This window comes from Anabrus simplex, chromosome 2 (genome assembly GCF_040414725.1).
Source record: "Anabrus simplex isolate iqAnaSimp1 chromosome 2, ASM4041472v1, whole genome shotgun sequence".
Taxonomy (NCBI): Eukaryota; Metazoa; Arthropoda; class Insecta; order Orthoptera; family Tettigoniidae; genus Anabrus; species Anabrus simplex.
The window spans coordinates 860,475,226-860,496,244 of NC_090266.1; the positions used below are offsets into that span (position 1 = coordinate 860,475,226).

General features: G+C 37.6%; 1 protein-coding gene across 3 annotated transcripts in view; it reads left to right on the plus strand.

Annotated features, from left to right (window-relative positions):
* mio (GATOR complex protein mio) overlaps positions 1-21,019 on the plus strand; it is a 293,052-nt gene that overhangs the window by 258,125 nt on the left and 13,908 nt on the right. The window contains exons 14-15 of one of the 3 annotated variants that reach the window (XM_067141593.2): positions 2,494-2,571; positions 11,113-11,437. The exons of 1 other annotated variant lie outside the window; for it this stretch is intronic. In XM_067141593.2, coding sequence (XP_066997694.2) covers positions 2,494-2,571; positions 11,113-11,208 — 174 coding nt within the window. In that variant the 3' untranslated portion in view covers positions 11,209-11,437. Of the gene's footprint in view, positions 1-2,493; positions 2,572-11,112; positions 11,438-21,019 lie in introns of those variants that run through there. One more of the 3 variants, XM_067141591.2, reaches the window with a different exon arrangement.

Here is a 21,019-nt window from a genome sequence, read left to right on the forward strand (position 1 = left end):
GGTATAAACTTCATGAAAGAGGGAGAAGGAAACTTTCTGTTGTGATTAAGATTAAAATGACTGATGTTCAGGTAATACTGCATTTATTTCATGGCCTTCCCTTTTGATTTTTTTTTTGGCAGAACCTTGTGAGGACAACTAAAGACCAATCTTCTATGAAAGGTAGTGACATTGGCCTTGCTTTAACATTGGGATCTGCTACATTGATCACAGGAGTCTGCGTTCTCCCTTAAGTAAGGCACCAATGGTTGGTTGGCTGAGGACCGAGAGAACAGTACAGTAGTGCCACGATTTTTGTTTTAATGAGCAGATACACTTATTCTAGGTTGTCATCAAGAAGAGCAGAGAAGATGCCCCCTTTTTTCATCACTGATGTTTCTCCAATATCTACAAGATTGAATTTGTAAAACATTTTAATAATAATAATAGTGTTATTAGTTTTACATCCCACTCCTTGGCTGAATGGTCATTGTAGTGTCCTTCGTCTCATAGGGCCCCAGGTTCGATTCCTGCCCAGATCAGGAATTTTAGCAGCGATTGGTTAATTCCTCTAACTTGGGGGCTGGCTATTTATATGATTGTCCCAATACATATCTTCAGTTACATGCAACACAGCACTCTACCAACCACCACAGAAATGCGCATTAGTAGATACTTCCCTTGACATTGAATTGGTATCAGGAAGGGCATCCAGCCATAAAGCTTGATGTATCCATATTAGTACCAACCCAGGTAAGTGGGAAAAGGCCAGGGAAAAATTGTTTTTATGTCCCATTAACTATTGTGGCTTTCTGGGACAATAAGGTGCCAAAATTTTGTCCTGCAGGAGCTTTTTTTACATGCCGGTAAATTTACCATTATGAGGCTGGTGTATTTGAGTACCTTCAAATGCCACCAAACTGAGCCAGGATCAAAACTGTCAACTTGGTGTGAAAAATTGTTGTACTTGCTGGTCTTCATGCTTTGAACACTTAAATTTCAACTCTTGATCATGAATGACATCTTTACTTTGTCTGGTTATTTTTCTGCCATCTCTGGTACCATTTTATGCATGTTACTGGAGAGTTACTAACATCAAGCTTAGGCAGTCTCTGTGCACCTGTACTTGAACACAAATGAATTCATCCAAATGTATACACAATTATACTTTGTACAAAGAGTATTCTTTTCTCCAACCTCTAGTTCAAAGAAGTCACAGGATATTGTCACTCGGATCCCGCTACATGTTAGCTTTAAATATCTAATCGGTTCAAAATCTCGAGCTCTTACATGGTAGTTGCTATGTCAAAGGGACTGTCGTACTCTTCTAGAATTTAGGAGAATTTGGGCATAGATCCAAGGAGTATTCATTTTCTGTTCATTCCTATTTCATTTCTCCTTCTGTTTATCAGTGATGCTATCTTCAGCATGAACCATGTACACAACATTCCTCCTTCATATCAGTGATGCCATCTTCAGCATGAACCGTGTACACAACATTGATTTACTTCATCTCCACAGTATAGTTGCTTTAATCCTTCTCCAGAGTTTTAGATGATCTTTGATTTGACATATCATTGTGCCACATTCATTCATTTCATCATTCCTCTTCTAATTTAACTATTACTGCCTCTCTTCAACTCTCTGGTTTGTTAATTTAATTGCTTCTCTTTCTTGTGCAGAAGTCTGAATCTTGTTCATGTGAGCATCTCTGACCTCAGCTGCAACCCCTACAACCCCCGTCCACCCTTTTTCTCTCTCTGGTCTACTCCAGTATTTTTTATTTCTAGTGTCATTGGCATGACGTATATTTTATCTAATTCTTGAGATTTGTAAGCATTCAGTTATACTTAAACTTCAAAAAATGATAACTTACTGTTCTCTTAGGACTTTTGTATATCAGTGCCATCGTAACACTAAAATCCATATTTACTCACTTATTGCATTAGAGATATTTGATGCTTTAACATTATCCAATAAAATGGCTGCCTGCCTTTTCTCATTTATAATGACTCAGCTGACAGTCGTTAGGAAATGTTGATTTATTGTTATGAAATGTATCCCTTTCTTCCCCTCTCATAGAATTTGAAGAAATATTTGCCAGGGAAATATCAGAAAATCCCATTTTGTATTATTATTGATGTAGCAACTATTGAGAGCACATTGCGTTTCATTGTCTGCATCCATTTGAGATGAGCAGCTATTTGCGTTTGTAATTTGCCGAGTTTTCTCTTTCTACTCCTAGTAAACTTTCATCAGAAGTGAGTTGTATTGACAATAAAAAAATTGCAAGATATTCTAAACATTCTAAACATCTACCAAATTAATCATATATATATCAATGAAGAAGTGGTTTTCCAGGTGGGTTGTACCACCCTATCGTGATTGTTAACTATGTGTCTGATTGACATTATTTCATTCCAAACTTCTGTTCACTCCTTCTTATCTTCTAGCTTACCAAATCACCATCCATAGTTCTCTCAGTATTTTTCCACTGTTTCCATCCACTTACAGGAATCCACATTTCATGAAGCAATTTTTGATGGCAACAGGGGGAACTACATACCAAGCTTCAGCAATGTTCCTCATGGCGTAAGTACTTTCCACTTGCAAATTTCATTCAGAAGAACAAATACTTCAGAGTCACATTCACAGCAGTTGTTTAAGTCATTGCATTTAATTAATCAAGCCACGGATGTTTTAAGATTTTTCAGTTACAGTAAATCAAATTATGCTGCTTTGTTATTGGATAAGGTTGATTCTGGAGGGAGTGGAAGTGAAATATGCAGTCACTTAAATGAGATTTAAATACATGTCTGTCTCCTTTAAATAATTATATTATTATGATCTTGTTCTGTATGTCCTGTTTTATACCATCGAGCGTGTAGCGGTCCTTCTCTGTTGTATATCTAGACAAAATTTGTGATGAAACTTCTGTTAGCCTGTTCAGCAAAATGGTATTGAATAATGGGATATCAGACTTTTTAACTGGTGCCAATACTTGTATAACAGGATATGTTTTTTTTTTTTTTTTTTTTTTTTTTTTGAGAACAAGAACTAATGAAGTTTGTTAGGTGCAGTGTTCTAATGAATGAGTAATATGTTGAGATCTGTGAAAAAGTGGTTTTACGTTTTAGTAAAATTCTATTTTTTAAATGTGATTTTGGTGTTACAAGAAACTTGGTGGTGTTATTACATATTAACCAATCCCATACATATTTCAGATGAAAATAATGCTTTATGTACACATATTTACATAGAAATTTACAAAGTACAATTCTTATTAGTTTGCAGTCATTGTGTTACATAATTCAACTGTAGCCATATTGCTTAGAAGATTGCTTGCAAGCTGGTCGGAAAGAGATGACTGAAAGCTGTAAATAGAAATACCCCTACTAGGTTCTTTTAATTGAAAATACATTCCACAAATCAAATAGCTATGAAAGAAAGATTAATTACCTGTTAGGAAAATGCAACCATCATGAGAATTTCTTTGTTCTCTGGTTTCAGCTGTCTTTTACGGATGCTCACCACCACACAGTGGTGCGAAATAGAGTGCCTCAGCATCCACATTTGATGTAAGGTACCACACAGCTTGTAGAGCAGTCATAAAGTTGGGATAGTCCTGTTCAGGTAGCAGAGAAAACTGCAAATGTAAAATGGAGAGGTATCTGAGTGGGACATTTATTCTTTTACAATTTTATGGAAGATGGTGATAGCCCTCAGAGAATGCTTGTGGGTTAACTGGAGCTGCTTATGACAATTTTCTCAGGTCTTTCTCTGCACCAGGGCCGATGACCTTCGATGTTAGGCCCCTTAAAACACCAAGCATCATCATCATTTCTCTGCACCGGACAGAGTTAGGATCTTGTTTCACAAATTTTTCGGGGCAAGTAAGTTTTCAGGGGCTTCAAAAACAGCCTTTGAAGGGTTGCCTGCCATCAACGGACTTAGATTTGTCAAACTCTTCTGCACTTTTTTCTTTAGAGTGTTCTCCGCTTTAGCTTTGTGAATTTCTGACGTTTCATGGAGGCGAGCATTAAGGTCAGGGTAAAATATTTCCCTCGTCAGCAGATCCAGCATGTTTTGTAATACTTTGAGCTTAGAATACAGAGTATGAGCTGTAGGGTACCTATTACCTTCTAATGATGTAATTAACTCCACAATCTATAGTTACAATTGTTTGCCACTAACTGAGCTTGAGCTCTCATGACAACTAGCTCACTGCTACTCGTATTTTAAAAACTGTAACACCATTGTTCTCTTCACTCGTCTTATCGATAAAGTCAATGTTGTGTCCATAATAAATTCATTTTATCCTCTTTTGCCTTCTTTGCCTGTGTGAGTGATTCTCCCATGGACTGCCGCTTCAACGATCCCTTCCCTTTGGCGCACTTGTACTTATCACTAGTGATGTGTTTAATCATTGTGTCCTGTCTTTTGAAATTTGGCCTTTTGTCACAAAATTTATACATCAGTATTTTGTTATCATTCATGTAAAACTCCTCCAAGCTGAATTCGCTTGCCCGTGAACATACAGTAACACCAGTCTTAGGCATTGCCGTTCACAGGGTCAAATAAACAAATCAGTCTGTGGAAACTACCTTAGCATATCCCAGTCAGTTGGCAGTAAAAAAGAAGTGTGCAATTCAAACCTTCGAGCATTGTCCACTCTCACATCTCCCACTGCACCCTTGCCATGTGAGCTACTGCGAGGCTTGATATACACAGCTTGCAATTCCCAGCCTATACAATATCTGATCCTGGTCTGTGTGTGCACCTCCTGTTTTTGAGGTACATATTCTTTGCATCTGTACTCACTTGTACGGTAAATTGTATCAGACAAAAATGATTGGCAATTACATTTCTTACATTTACTGTATTGTTACTTACACATTTTAGGAAAGGGAGGGGAAGTGGGAGACAAGAGGCAATGTGTAACATATCACACATCCTGAACATAGTCCAAAGGTCACTACTACAGTAGAACTTTGATAATTCGAAATCGGTTAATTCAAAATCTCGCCTAATTCGAAGAAGCTCTCATTCCCTGAAACATGAGGTACGGTTTTGCATGTTATTTAAATTGTTTAATTCAAAATACGCATAATTCGTAATTCGAAGAACAATGTTGGTCCCATTACCGAAATTCAGACTTTAAATTCAAAACAGCCTTTACATTTTACAAAAATAGTATTTTACAGAGTAATTTAAATTCCAAATGTCTCCATGTCATGAACGAACGTGTCTTCCAGAACGTGCAGGGATAGCTTTCCGCACTTTCACTTACTTTGGTGTGTCAACAGTGTACTTCATATGTGCTAAGTTCGAGTGAAATTGTAATTCTTTTGTATTCAGTGTTTTAAGGAACTCGACAATATCACGTAGTGGGCAGTGTGTGGAGAAACATAATCCGTGAACACTGACGATGGTGCAGTCAGCGACAAAGCGTGGTTCATATAATCAATTCGTATCCACCGAAGAATATCGTCAGTGCCGAAGAAACTGCATTTTAAACTTTTTTAATGCCGAGCCCAAGCGGACATACGGTTTTAAAGGAGAAAAGTACGGAGAGAAGTGCCAGCCGGAAAATTGTACAAAGTTAGGGGTTACTGTACTGTGTTGCAGTGCACACGAAATTAACACTGTACCAGTTCTCTCAAGAAAACTCTTTAAACAAACTCAGAAGTGCAGTGTGCGATATCCTTGCTTCTTGTGCTCAAGGGTGTGATATGGAATCCAGCTGTCATTTGGCGTTTAAGGGTTCTAAGAGTTTCTAAATGTGATAGATATATGTCATTACATTTACTGGCACATCAGAGATCTCCTTTCAAGGCAAAATTCTTGTACTTAAGTATATTTTTAAATGTGGTATACCTCGTCTGGCCATAAATATTGCCTCATACAGGGTGATTAATTTAAAAGTTCAGAGCGGAGTGCCAAGGATTACGCGGGCGGGGAAGCGGAGACAGCGAGCGCAGTGCCCGCAATGACAAGCAGCATAGTCGGCTCAAAGAAGCGGCATGATTACGCATATAGAAACTAAATGAAACTGAACTCGCCGGCTACATAGATGCTCTGGACAAATAAGTAAATGAATAAACAAATAAATAAATCAACTGGGAAATTAAATTGAACTCACCAGTAATAAACAAATAAATATATAAACAAATAAATAAATAAATCAACTAGGAAATTAAACTGAACTCACCAGTATTTACATACGATGCTGAAAGTGATCTCCGTCAGTTGCAATGCAAGCTTCACATTGTGTAATGAGATTTCCAAACACACTTTGTAGTTCATGGACACAAGTAGAACGCACAATGTTCCAAATTTCAATTTTTAATTTTTCTGCAGTTCGAGGATTATTCCTGTAAACTTTTCCTTTAAGATTTCCCCATAGATAAAAATCACATGTGCTTAAATGAGGCGAATGAGGGGGCCATAAGTCTTTACTGATGATCTGATCATCATCGAACACTTCCTGTAACCGTCACGTAGAGCTACGCGCCGTATGGGCCGTTGCACTATCCTGCTGGAAATAGCCGTACCTTTTCTCTTCTTCAGTCAGTTCAGCAAAAAATGGTTCCAGAATGTTGTGAATATAACGGCTAGAAGTAATCATATCGGACTGATAATTCGTCGGGCACTGATAGTGCACCACACACCCACCTTCACATCGTGCAGAGGTCTCAGCTGTAAAATGTGTCTGTATCCCAGATTCTATTGTTCTGTGAATTGACATATCCACTCAAACGAAACCAGGCTTCGTCGCTCATAAAAAGAAAGTTCGGATTCACAATACCGTCGTGGACACTATTCATTAGCCAATTGCAAAATCATATTCTTGCATTGAAATCTGTAGGCAGTATGTTATGGACTGAATGAGTCTGATAAGGTCGTAAATAATCTCTATAGAACACTTTCCCGCCTTGGCAGTACATATTTTATAACTTTTAATAACTTTTATAACCTTCAAATTCTCTTGACAGCAGAGAGCAAGAACATGTTTGTTTATTCAGACTAGTGCAATAATATTTCGTTCATGGTTAAATTTGGCAACCAGTCGAACTGAAGAATTTGACAGTTATAAAAGTAGCTAGCATCGTCATCACGTAACCAGCAGCATAGTAGCAGCTCGCCCCGTAAAGTCATTGACAGCAAGGAGGACATATTGTTTGGTTCAGACCAATGTTACATCACTTTAATTTGTGGATAAATTAGATGAAATGAAGAATTGGACGGGATTAAGAGGAGGAAATTCTAATTCATGTGAGGTCTCGGAATTATAGCAGACTTAAGCAAAGAAGAAAAAGAAGAGAGCAGAAAATATTTTAAGAGAGTGACTAACTTTATAGGTGTTATTTATTATTTTGCAAATTGACTATTTATTATTTTACGATTTTAAGATAGTGACTAACTTTATAGATGTTATGTTATTTATTATTTTACGAATTGAAACTATTTTATTTTAAAGGGTTCTACTAAACGGCAAAGTAAATATTAAATTTAGACACAAACAAACATTTTATTATTTTTAAATGTAAATAAGGATGTAAAATTAACATATAGTGATTAATTTAATAGATTTTATTATTTATGATTTGAAAATTGTAGTCTAAAGTCTTTTTACAAATGACATAGTAAGTAAGTGAAAGGTGAAACACAGAGAAATATTGTAACAATTTCAAGATTTATATATAATTGTTCTATTTGTACCAATGCACGAAGTCCAAAGATTAATTAATGTTTGACACCGCTGAAGAAGAGAGTAGTTGGCTCTCGAAACATGTACGGTAATTAAATATAATAAAATATGTAAAGTATTGATAAGGCGGGAAAGTGTTCTATAGAGATTTGAATATAAGTCAATACGGACGAACATGGTGAAAATAATCAAAGGTCGTAAATGTAACAATTTTGTTGCATTACGTGCTGAAGAAGGTGAAATACCACTTTCCTGAGCTACTCTTCGAAGCGACTTATGTGGGCTGACCTGGAGTCTTGCCTGTATATCTTCTAACCACTCCTGTGTGAGAGCTGTTCTCCTTCGCTTCTTTTTCTTATTGATTACGGAACCAGTACTATGCCACTTGTAAACGAGTTGATGCACGTAACGTTTTGATGGTACTATCGCACCTGGAAATTGTCTACGGAATTTTTGAAGGCACCTTTTAACTGGTTTCTTCTTCTTGTGCAAATAACACTCGACCAAAAATATTCTTTGCTCTGTAGTGTATTTAACTATCGTGATAATAACCTCACAACACACCTTAAAAGTCCAGTAGTTTCTAGCAAACTGAGGGACAGAGTGCTAAACAGCTGTGCGCTGGCAGTGAACACTTCTTATCTCGCCAGTATTGACACAAGCCATATGGCGCTCGCTCTGGAATTCCCACGGCATGCGAGCAGAAGTCTGAACTCTTAAATTATTTTCCCTGTATAACAAAATACTGTATGTAGTACCAATTGAAGAAAGAGAAATACAGTTTTTAGGTATGAATGAATATGTATTTATGTTTTATACTAAGGATTTTAGGTATACTATTCAGAATGTGCCCCTTTTACTCGATCAAAGGACTTCAATCTTCCTGGTCATGCATCAGTTGCGTCATGGGGAGAATTAGCTACAACATTCCTCAAGGCTGTCGATATCTCTTCTTGCAGAGCACTGACCACAATTTGTAATCCCAGATTGCCAATCAGCAATGGAAATGAAGTTATTACCTGGTTGAAGATACCATTGTTACATTACAGTTGGTTTACCTGGTACAGTATAGGATTATTAATGGGTTTCAGGTTACAATAGAGTGTTTTATGAAATTACCTTTCTAGTAGCAAAAGCCTTGTGGAGTCTTTAATGAGGGCGAAGTTTGGTCTGTTTTTAATTTTATTGATAATTCTATTGACAATATCTTTATTGTAACCAAAGCCAGCCACTATTGCATAAATGGTATGAATTTCTTTTTTAAAGTCTTTTTGTGATAGAGGAGTACTTTAAGCTCTATTACGGTACTCAAACTGAAGAAAGTTGCTTTCTTGTGAGCTTCGGGGTGGAAGCAATCCTGGTTTATGGTGTTAATTGTCTGAGTCGGTTTCCTGTAAATTTTAAAAGAGAGATTGTTATTATTTCTGGATATTGTAACATCAAGGAAATTCAGTGAGTTATTAGTTTCAGATTCTAATGTAAACTTGATAAAGGGCCCTATTAAATTAAGTTGTTCTAAAACTGTTGAACTACTAGTAATTTGCTAGTTGATAACTGCGAAAATTTCATCAGAATACCTGACCTAGAAGGCAATAACTTTGATGTTGTTTGATATTTTGAGTTTTTCTAACTTATCTCTATAATTTGCTGCCAAAATTCCTGTAGCTGGAGCCCCCATTGGAAGACCTTTTTGCTGGTATATATGTATATAGTAATTGGATAGAACAAATTCTAGTATAGTCATGACTTCATCTATCTCATGTCTGCTAAGTTTACTGTGTTATTGTGTTGATTGAGGTTGTCTTTAATTATACTGAAGGTATTTTTTACCAGAACATTATCTTGAGGAATGGACGGCCGACCTGTGAGGTACAAATCCACAGTCTCAGACACATGAAATGCCTTGACTCACCGTGCAACCATCCTGTATGGTAATGCATTCTCGCCACAGGCTTCACATAATCCTCGATAACATTCTGATGCATTTTTGTCATGGGCAACCTCAAGTTTAATCCACAAATGCTGATCACCTTTTGAAAACATGCTTTAGAGCGATGAAATCAACATTCTTCACTTCAATGCCACACAGCAAGAACACTCCCAACTGGACGCCCGTCATATGCTCATTACACATTGATAACAGCGCTACCTGACTGCTCCCATATCCTATTTGCGCATGCCTGATCTCCTGTGAGTGTCTGGACAATGTTAACACTACTTTATTTACAGCCCTCGTAAATCACTAATATAACCATGTAACAATGCTGCAAAAAAGTGGTGAAATTTGAAGTTAAGTATGCACTTATTTTCATGCTATGAAATACAAACGTAAGATTCCTTTACTAGACTCAGCGTTTCACCCACACCAGTACATAAAATCATGATCATGAATAAACAACCGAATGAGAAACAAAAAAATCTCAGTCTACTTACAGCTGCGCCTGTTCCACTAGTACAAATAATCCATACATAATTTGCGAGACATATCAATCTATCAGTGTTCACTGTTAAAATATATGCACTAGTCTCCTAGATAAGACACAGTGTGTTAACCAATACACATGACAAATCATAATTAGTCAGATTGTAAGAAAACTATGTGAAAAAACACAAACATGAAGAAACAGACATAATTTGTTAAGAAGGAAGCCATACTTTCCAGTGTCGACTTCATTGAATGTAACATAAAAGCTTTTCAGTCTCTCAGACTATACGCAAGTTTAATGATGTGTATTTTAAACAGGTATGTTATAATGTTATCTATTATATTTTGAACTTGTGTGTCTGACAGACTGAAAAGTTTTTAAGTTACATGAAAGACACATAATAGATATTTCTCTTTCACTTTACACTGCACACCCTACTTTTCTTGTTCATAATTTGCTTTGCAGTACACTAAAACAATCTTCTCCAAGTTTTCTGGTATAAATCTGTGATCTCTTTATGTGTACGGATGTGACAGGACACTACTTGAATTTGGGAGTGAGCATAGGTGTTTAAAATTCTGGTAGATCCACATTTTCAGTACCAACCAAATATTTGTTTATAGCTACCATGATGATGTAGCCCGTATTTAGATTGAGTACATGACAATATTTTGTTTGTAGACAGAGTCCGAGATTTCCTGGGATACCTTCCAGTTCATACTTCACTTCCTCCATAATCTCCAGTGAATCACTAAGATGCAACCCATGTGTTTCCAGGTTCTTGATGGATTCTGGTATGATTTGGAAGTGTGTTTTGATAAGTGCCAATTCGGTTTGTACCATTCCACTGCTAAAAGCCACTTTTGCCTCCTGAATAGCGGTGCCATTACTGACATCAAATCTTTGGTATTTTTTCTGTTAAAATTAGTTTCAGTGCAGTGCTTCAGTGTTGTAGCCTGGATTTCGTTTGAGGATATTACATTATTTTGTTTGCAGACGGAGTCCAAGGTTTCCTGGGATACCTTCTACTTCACACTTCACTTTCACCATTACCTCCAGCAAAACACTAAGATGCAACCCACGGGTTTCTAGGTTCTTGACTGGTTCTGGTATGATTTGGAAGTGTGTCTTGATAAGTGCCAGTTCCCATTTCATTGCTGAAAGCTACTTTTGCCTCCTGAATAGCACTGGCATTACTGACATCAAATCCTTCAATCACACGCTTCACTCCATCAAACCGGTGACAATAGAAAAGCACAGCATCAATCCAAGTTTCCCAGCACATAAGGATTGGCTCTGCAGGAAGAGGAATGCCTGGTAGGCAATTCCTGTAAGTCTCTGTCTGGAGAGGCGCTTCTACAAACACTTTCTTCATAGTGGATATTAGTTTGTTCACATTTGGAAATTGTGCCATTATTTCTTCTGCAACCCTGTTAAGGCTGTGAGTTTTGTATATTAAGTGAATCAAATTAGAATAAAATACCTTCGGTGCTGCAGTGGCTTGTAACACATAGCTGGCAGAATCAGTCAGAAATACATGGAACTGACTGTTATGCCCACCCGAAGACCAGAGCAGGCATATTGAATCACTGACAAAGCGAGTGATTGTAGAATGATTTGCCCTTTCCAACACTTTGCAAGAGATAAGATAGGGTTACCCTGTTCATCTCTGCTTTTGATAGTACATATATCACACCCTCGCACTGTATTCAGAAGTAAGAGATATTATTGTCATTATTATTATTATTATTATTATTATTATTATTATTATTATTACATTTGTATATTTATTCTTAATATTTTAAGCTAGAAGGTCTTCATATGTGACATGAATGATTTGTTTTTTACAAGCTGATGGGAAAACAGTGCTATTTACAACTTGGAAAGTTTCTGTGAGTCACGGAACTGCCCAGGAGTCCGATGAGGTGGCCTTATTGTTATCATCAGGGAACCTGGAAGAGGTTTGGAGCGTGGTGTTAGTATGTCAAGGGGATCTTCCACTCTTGATTGGATAGCCAGGATCAATCTAGGCATACCATATGAGAGTAGGGGAAAGCTGAGGTATATATAGGCATGTGAGAAAAACAGCGGAGAGGGATGACTGGAATCTTTGGTGGAACGAGAGGAGATGTAACTTTTGTGGAATGTTGTTGATGTAAAATTTTGTGCAATGTGATGTGGGGTTCTGACCTACAAACTGTGGAATACTTGGGCACTTGGTATTTTATCACTTGTGGTGGCTTAGTGTCTTCTGTGTTGGTGAGATCTATGGGATGCTGTATTTCAGACTTTCCATAATTTATGTTCTGGAACAAGAAGCATGTGTTGCTCGAGTTAATGTATCTTTAAACCTAGTGTTAGAATCAGTAAACACAGTATTGTAAAGGTACAGCATCTGTGTGATATGACAAGTGCCAATAATGAGAATATGCAGGTTATATTGATACACAGAGACAGTGAAGGGTATTTATCTACATATATATGCTTTGTAATGAACTTTCATTGGGCTGACTCGCTTTTCGTTTCCCACTGTTTTTGTTGTTGTTGGATAATCATGTAAGTATGGAGTCTTCCAGCAGTATTTTATTTGTGTATTGTATGTATATTTTGGTATGTTGATGAGGTGCTCATACACGGATGTTATTCAGAATATAGTTATTGTAGAATCAGTGGAGTTACTGATGAAACTTTGTGCAGTTCCTACCTATATAGTCATTTTCAGAAGGTTAAGGTAAGGCCTGAAGAAAATGTACCAGTACGCAGCTATATGTACACGCCCTGGGAAAGAGAATTATCATGCTTTATTAAAATTTGAGGGATCCATTATGGTGAATTATGGTGCCCATACTACGGACATTTCGATTAATTATTATTATTATTATTATTATTATTATTATTATTATTATTATTATTATTATTATTAATTTATTTTATTTTTCACTTTACAAAGGAAAAAATTAAATGTATCCTCCTAATTCAATACAAAACATAATTCCATCATTAGATGGAGCAATAAAAATTCAAACATGTTTCGACTCGTTTGAGCCATCTTCATTGAAATAAGGGGGGGGTTAAAGTAATCTATATAATAATTTATTTTATTTCAATTATTTTATATTTCAGTTGATGCCCAAGCATGAGGCAATTAAGCATTTTATTTTATTTCAGTTACTTTTATTAATTATTATATATAATAATAAGTTTACACGCTCAACTTCCCAACCAACATGTTTGCTACGTATCCACCATGTGCATCCACAGTCTCGTTTACAACTCCCCAGATCAGACAGTCAAGTAACTCCGGATTTCTTCAATCACCAAATTGTAACATTTGTGCAAGTACGCTTTCCAACCTGTAGACTCCTGAGGATTAGTCTGGTTGGTTGCTGGGCTGAGTGGCTCAGGCGGCTGAGGCGCTGGCCTTCTGACCCCAACTTGGTAGGTTCGATCCTGGCTCAGTCTGGTGGTATTTGATGGTGCTCAAATACGTCAGCCTCATGTCTGTAGATTTACTGGCATGTGAAAGAACTCCTGCAGGACAAAATTCTGGCACCTCAGCGTCTCCAAAAACCATAAAAAAGTAGTTAGTGGGACATAAAACAATAACATTATAACATTATTATTAGTCTGATTGCAGTACTTGTCAAGAAAGCTAGGAAAATGAAGGTTGGTTAATCTATTCCATGGAATATTTGCAGCAATCATTGTGTGACACAAATCACAGGTAAATTGATTTTGTCCTGAAGTGGATGGTAGGGTTGTGCCAGTAAGGTTTGTTTTAGTCTTGCCGCTACCAACTTGCTTATCATTTATATGAGCTGAGGTATTAGAGTGCTGTATGAGCTGGTACTTTTTTTTTTTTTTTTCTCACAAGGAATCTGTTTGTCACTAATTCGACAAACCATTATTTTACCGCCTGTGTTATAATCTGCATCGCCTCCAATCCAGCATTTTGCAAGGTAACTTCTACTACTTCTTTCTTTTGGCATTGACTGTGACTTTGCTTAAAATTCAAATTGGAAACATGTTACCGGATATTTCACTAACAACATGGCAATAATCAGCACTGAAGTATTTACTGCTGACTCACATTCACTTGCCTGAGATACGCTGTTGACTTCAGGAGCGGGTAGAACTCTGAGCACTGCATACAGATTAATTTGTTTCAATCATAGGAATAGGGTTCGCTGCACTGAGGTTCCTATAGCCCATCAGCAAGTAAGGCACTTCCTATAGCACATTAAACCATTACACCGTAGTACCTTTTTCTTCCCCTACGAAGCAACATTTACCCCATTCTCGGTATGGATGATTGACAAGCCAGGTATTTCAGTGTGTAAAATACCTCGTAAGGAAACACTCAGTTGATGCTTAACTTGACCCTAGACTGTCACTCCATGTAGTCACCCGTTAATGCATTTTACAATATTGACAGAAATTGAGGCACGCTGTGTTCTTGTCTTGATTTTTCCTTGAAATCTTACCACAGGTGTAATGTTCATTCAGAAGAAGTTCACGTAATTTGTTACTTTACATTTTCTTGAAGGCAGCTTGTAAAACATGTTCAAACATGTACAATAAAAGTCAAAAACATGCACAATAAATCCAAAATTTGAAATGTATGCACTAACTTTAAATATATGCAAATATGCACTATTAAACTTAATAATTTGTCCAGTTTCACCTTCACATGCAATTTCTTGTCAGTAAACTTAGTTGACATGAGATAGATGAATTCATGATTATTCTTGAACATAGATAACATAGAAAATCGCAAAATATTAAACAATATTAGAGGTATTGTTTTCTGGGTCAGGTATGTTGATATTTTCACAATTATCGACCAGCAAATTACTAGTATTTTAACAGTTTTGGAACAGTTTAATAAATCCTTTTTATAAATAGTGTTGGTGTGACATGACATAAAGCAAGTTGTAAAAAAAATCCTTTTATCAAGTTTACATTAGAATCCAAAACTAATAGGTCAATTTCTTTAAAATTACAGTATCCAGAAATAATAACAATTTCTCTTCTAAATTTTGCAGGAAACCAACTCAGACAATTAACACCATAAAACAGGATTCCCTTCCCCCTGAAGCTCACAAGAGAACAACTTTATTCAGTTTGAGTAATAAAGCTTACAATATCCCCTGTCACAAAAATACTTTAAAACAGAAATTCTTACCATTTATACAATAGCAGCTGGCAACAGTTACAGTAAAAAAATTGTCAATAGAATTATCAGTAAAATTAATAAGAGAACAAACCCCATGCTCATTAGGGACTCCATGAAGAAGAACATGGATTTTGCAATTTTTTCATGTAATAACTTCATAATTTTCCACATCATCAGTCTGTTTAAAAAACATAATTTCAATGTAGCCTTTTAAAACAAATAATACTAACAGACATATATTTTTCATCCACATAGCAATAAAAGATTTTTGAACTTGGGAATATACAAGTTGAAATGCATACAGTGCAAAGCTTCATATATACTGTAGGTCAGACAGAAAGGAGTTTTGCAGTTCATTACCAGGAACATATTAAAAAAAAAAAAAAAAAAAAAAAAATACTCAGCTATGAGTTTCCATATGTCAGATGTCAGATGTTGATCATTCTTTCCTAACTATAGACCAAGATTTAGTAATCTTACATACGGTTAATAAAGGTGTTCTGATGAACATTTAACAAAATATCTATATTCATATAGACCAGAAGAATCACCCCAATTATAATTGTAACAAAATAACTGACAACATCAATGTTCTATATGAAGAAATCAGTAAGATATTTCTTTCATTAAGCAAAAACAGTAAGATTATTCCAGACGTCATGTACACTTCCCTTTCCTCTCCTTGCCTTAGTCATACTACCCCCCTTCCCTCTTTGCCTCTTTAATAACAAGAGCTATTCACTGCAACAATCCAGCCACCGACAGTCCTCATGCAGCTTCACTAGCACATGCACCCATACAACAGGTCATACAGAGGAGTGAGTACTTATTCCCTTAAAAACCAAACCCAAATCCCATGGCACTATAGCCCTTGAAGGGCCTTGGCCTACCAAGCGACCGCTGCTCAGCCCGAAGGCCTGCAGATTACGAGGTGTCATGTGGTCAGCACGACGAATCCTCCCGGCCGTTATTCTTGGCTTTCTAGACCGGGGCCGCTACCTCACCATCAGATAGCTCCTAAATTCTAATCACGTAGGCTGAGTGGACCTCGAACCAGCCCTCAGGTCGAGGTAAAAATCCCTGACCTGGCCAGGAATCAAACCCGGGGCCTCCGGGTAAGAGGCAGGCACGCTACCCCGACACCACGGGGCCGGCTCACTTATTCCCTTACCTCAGCTAAATTAAAAATTTCTTTTTCAAATCATATTAATTACTTTTTCATTTTAGACTCCTTCTGAAGTCACCTTTCCACTCCATACATTCTTCCATTTCTTCACTGTCTTCTACTCTTTTCATTGTTTTTGAGAACCTTCACAACTTCAATTAAGACATATTTTTCATCCACATAGCAATAAAAGATTTTTGAACTCGGGAATATACAAGTTGAAATGCATACAGTACACCAAACTGTCAAGGGAGCATTCTGTTTTTTAGTAATATATGTCAATCAATATCTTATTAATTCTAAGGACGTACCGGTACTACTTTTAATGAAAACTGGTCAATTTTAACTGGGATCTCAACTTAGCACTACACTGCATTTTATTTTAAACCCCCTACGTATTATCTCTAAGATCAAGACTAATGCTTTCTTAGGACTGTTAATCTAAATACAATTAGATCTCCAGCAAATTATTGGATGTTTAATGAACAATAGTGTTCGTTGAATACAGTGTACATTTGTATAGCTGTATCTTTAAATATTTTGGAAATTTGTACCTAGTCGTCTTATAGCTGAAGATGTCCCATATTGGGGCGAAAGTAGCACTTTTAGGAATGCAGTTTTATTTCTCTTATGACAATGTATTTTTTGGTATTGAAAAAGTGAACCCCCCTCAAAAGTTTTACTTGATTCAAGAATGATTTTCATGACCGCCTCATTCCACAATTATGAGATGATAGATAGAACAGAATCACTTTGGAGGTTAATGCAGACTGTTTACAGAAGTAGTTCTCATATATGACACCAGTTAGTGTCAGAGGGAAAAATGGCAGAATTTTGGCAAGTATTTTGCAACAGTATTTGTGGTCAGGCTAGTCTACAAGAGTTGTTGGGAATATCTTGAAACATTTTTATGGTGACATACAACTTAATCTAGTAGCTTTTGATTGAAATATTTTATTGGATTTTCCAGAAGTTACCAATTAAAATTCCCTCAAATTTGATGATTATGAGAGAGGGTTTTTTCCTATTTCCTAGAATATTTTTGAAGACCACAGTAAGTGATTAATTTTAAGGAGGATTGAAGGTGGAATCATGTTCCAAATTTGCTATTAAAAATGTACTCATTGGTATCTCTTTGAAAGGATTTCACTGTTCATATCATGCTTCTATATACAAAAATACCAGCATGATTTTATTGAATAGTTTCATGTTTTATGTTTTATAACAATTGTATTCATCAAACTGCTGTTCTTCATATCCTATCAGTTGTGATCCTGACAGTAGAATACCAATTAGATGGCTATATGAAAATTTGTTGCATTTGGTTAATGGTTAGAATCTCACAGCTGTACAGCGGGTAGTTTCTGGTGTTTGGATTTGGTTTATACCTTAGCCTCCTGACCCTTCTTCTGTATTGATTGTCAGTTCTGAAAGATGCTGAAGTACCATACTTTTGCCCTGAATATTGGGGTCATTAATATGAAAATAACCGAGCGAGATGGCTGTGCAGTAAGGGTTGCCTAGCTGTGAGCTTGCATTTGGGAGATGCTGGATTTGAATTCCACCATCTGCAGCCCTGAAGATGGTTTTCTGTGGTTATTTTCACACCAGGAAAATGCTGGGGCTGTACCTTACTTAAGGCCATGTCCGCTTCCTTCCCAGTTCTAGCCCTTTGCCATCCATTGCCAAAAACCTTCAATCTGTTAGTGCGATGTTAAACCACTCTTAACACTTTGGAGTCCAAATATGTTGCTATCGGCAGCCCTGAAGATGGTTTTCCGTGGTTTCCCATTTTCACGCCAGGCAAATGCTGGGGCTGTACCATAATTAAGGCCACGGCCGCTTCCTTCCAACTCCTAGGCCTTTCCTATCCCATCGTCGCCATAAGACCTATCTGTGTCGGTGCGACGTAGAGCCCCTAGCAAAAAAAAAAAAAAAAAAGTTTCCACTTGCATCCCCTGCAGGTTCAATTTAAATTATGCGAATATGAGAAAAAATACACAGAAGTTTATTTTATATGATTAACAATTTGAAGGCAAATCTGTACATACTTTATATTCTTAATTAGTTGACTACAATCTTAGCAATATTTTTTCATCATTTGTTAGTTTTGGGTGCACTTTTTGAGATGGAGTCCTGGGTTCCTTCAACAGGTTCCACAGAAAAATGACTTCAACCACCTTTCACTTTCCTTTCTGAACATACAGCTCTATGTTATGTTTTCTTGTTGTGTCGGGCATCAGTAATGTGTAGCTCCCCTATGAGATAAAAACATCCGAATCAATACTCTGACATGTGGTTAGGGGCTCACAGCTGTGAGCTTGTATTCGGGAGATAGTGAGTTTGAACGCCATTGTCGGCAGCCCTGAAGATGGTTTTACATGGTTTCCCCATTTGCACACCAGGCACATGCTGGGGCTGTACTTTAATTAAGGCCACAGTCGCTTCCTTCCTAGCTCTTTCCTATCCCATCATTACCATAAGACCTATCTCTGTTGTTGCAACGTAAAGCAACTTTAAAAGTAAAGACGTAAATATTGTCGGTTCATACCATGGCTAGTATATACCATGTTGCTGCAGAACATAAACATTATTCCATAAGTGGTGCATTTCCAGAAATATCACTTCTAAAACAAAAAGTGAATAGAGGAATAGTTACACTACATACAAGGTAAGGTAGGTATATCCTCCATTTTCCTGCAAATTTACAAGAAATCTCACTTGAAATTTATGTAGGACCACGTGCGACATAGGACCTGAACTGCATATAAGCAATTTTGGAATGAGTGCAAAATTGGACACTAAAGGGTTAAATGCCAGCTATGTCAGGGTTTAATCTTGCAAACTTTAACATAGAAGGTAGATCCTTAACCTGGAGTCCTACTCGGCCAGTCTCACCCTCTTCATTTGGAATGTTACTGGGTGAGTTGGCCGTGCGGTTAGGGGCGCGCAGCTGTGAGCTTTCATCTGGGATATGGTGGGTTTGAACCCCACTGTTGGCAGCCTTGAAGATGGTTTTCCGTGGTTTCCCCATTTTCACACCAGGCATATGCTGGGGCTGTATCTTACTGAAGGTCACGGCCACTTCCTTCCCATTCCTAGACCTTTCCTATCCCATCGTCATCATAAGACCTATCTTTGTCAGTGTGACATAAAGCAAATAACATTTGGAATGTTATCTTTGATTCCACATCATTCACAAAGAGTGAAGTTTGACTGATTAACCAATTTGGATCAAGATGCAGAAAACTGACTAAATCAAGAAGTTCTGTTTGATATTAGATTCAAGATTTTTTATGATACTCTGGGTGACAAGATAATACTAAGCTGCAACTGTATTCTAGGTGTAGCAGTCTCAGCAGTACCGAATGATCATTAATGGAATATGATATTTTAATTTTTTTTTAAATTATGATATCCTCATCATACATGACTTGTTTAACCCTGGAGAGTTGGTGTATGTCTTAGGAACGTTAGAGGTCATGCATGTTCGTTTGTGACTTCTGTGATTTAATACATCTTAGGAACACTATAATTTGTTTAATAAGTTTTTTTAATCGAAAATGAATGTCTTGCATATACACTGGCGGAAAAAAATATCCAAACACCAAGAAGGGGTTGTGCTAGATTAACGTACATTGGTAGGCATGTTTGTACATCTAAAAGATGACGATTCAAATTTCCCACAAATCGCATTAGCATGGCACTAATAGCGGCCCCATGACATTGCACATCAGGTTTGCTTTAAATACGGCCTGTACTGAGCGAGAGCGTTAATTACCTGTGAAATTGTGGGGAGTGACTGCGAGTGGGTCAAGAATGCCTTTACGATGACGAAGAGGCCAGTATCAACAGCTCGTTGCGGTTGAATGAGGCCATATAATAGGGCTACGTGAAGGTGGATTTTTCTTCTGCACTATTGCAGAACGACTTGGCAGGAACGTCTCCACTGTGCATGTGTGCCGGCAGCAGTGGTCATGAGGAGGTAAGCTCGCAAGAAGACCGAGATCCGGACGTCGCCATGGCACCACCGAGAGGGTGGACTGCCGTATTCGGTATATGGCTGTGGTGTAGCGGACTGTGTCTGGAGCAGCGGTTTGAGCAGCAATTGGCACCATGCAACAAACTGTTCCAAATTGATTACTTGAAGGACAGCTCTGAGCCAGATGCCCTGCGGCGTGCATTCCACTTACCCCAAACCATCGTCGTTTTCTGGTGAAAGCTGGTTCTGCCTTGGTGCCAGTGATGGCCGTATGTTGGTTAGAAGGAGGCCAGGTGGGCGCCTGCATTCCACCTGTTTGCGGCATTGACACACTGGACCTACATCGTGAGTTCTGGTCTGGGGAGCAATTTCCATGGCAGCTGGAGCACTCTCGTGGTTATCCCACGCACTCTGACTGCAGATGTGTGCGTCCATCTGGTGATTTGACCTGTTGTTCTGCCATTCATGAACACCATTCCCGGGGATGTTTTCCAACAGGATAATTCACGCCCCCATGCCGCTGTTGTAATCCAATCTACTCTACAGAGTGTTGACAAGTTGCCTTGGCCTGCTCGATTCC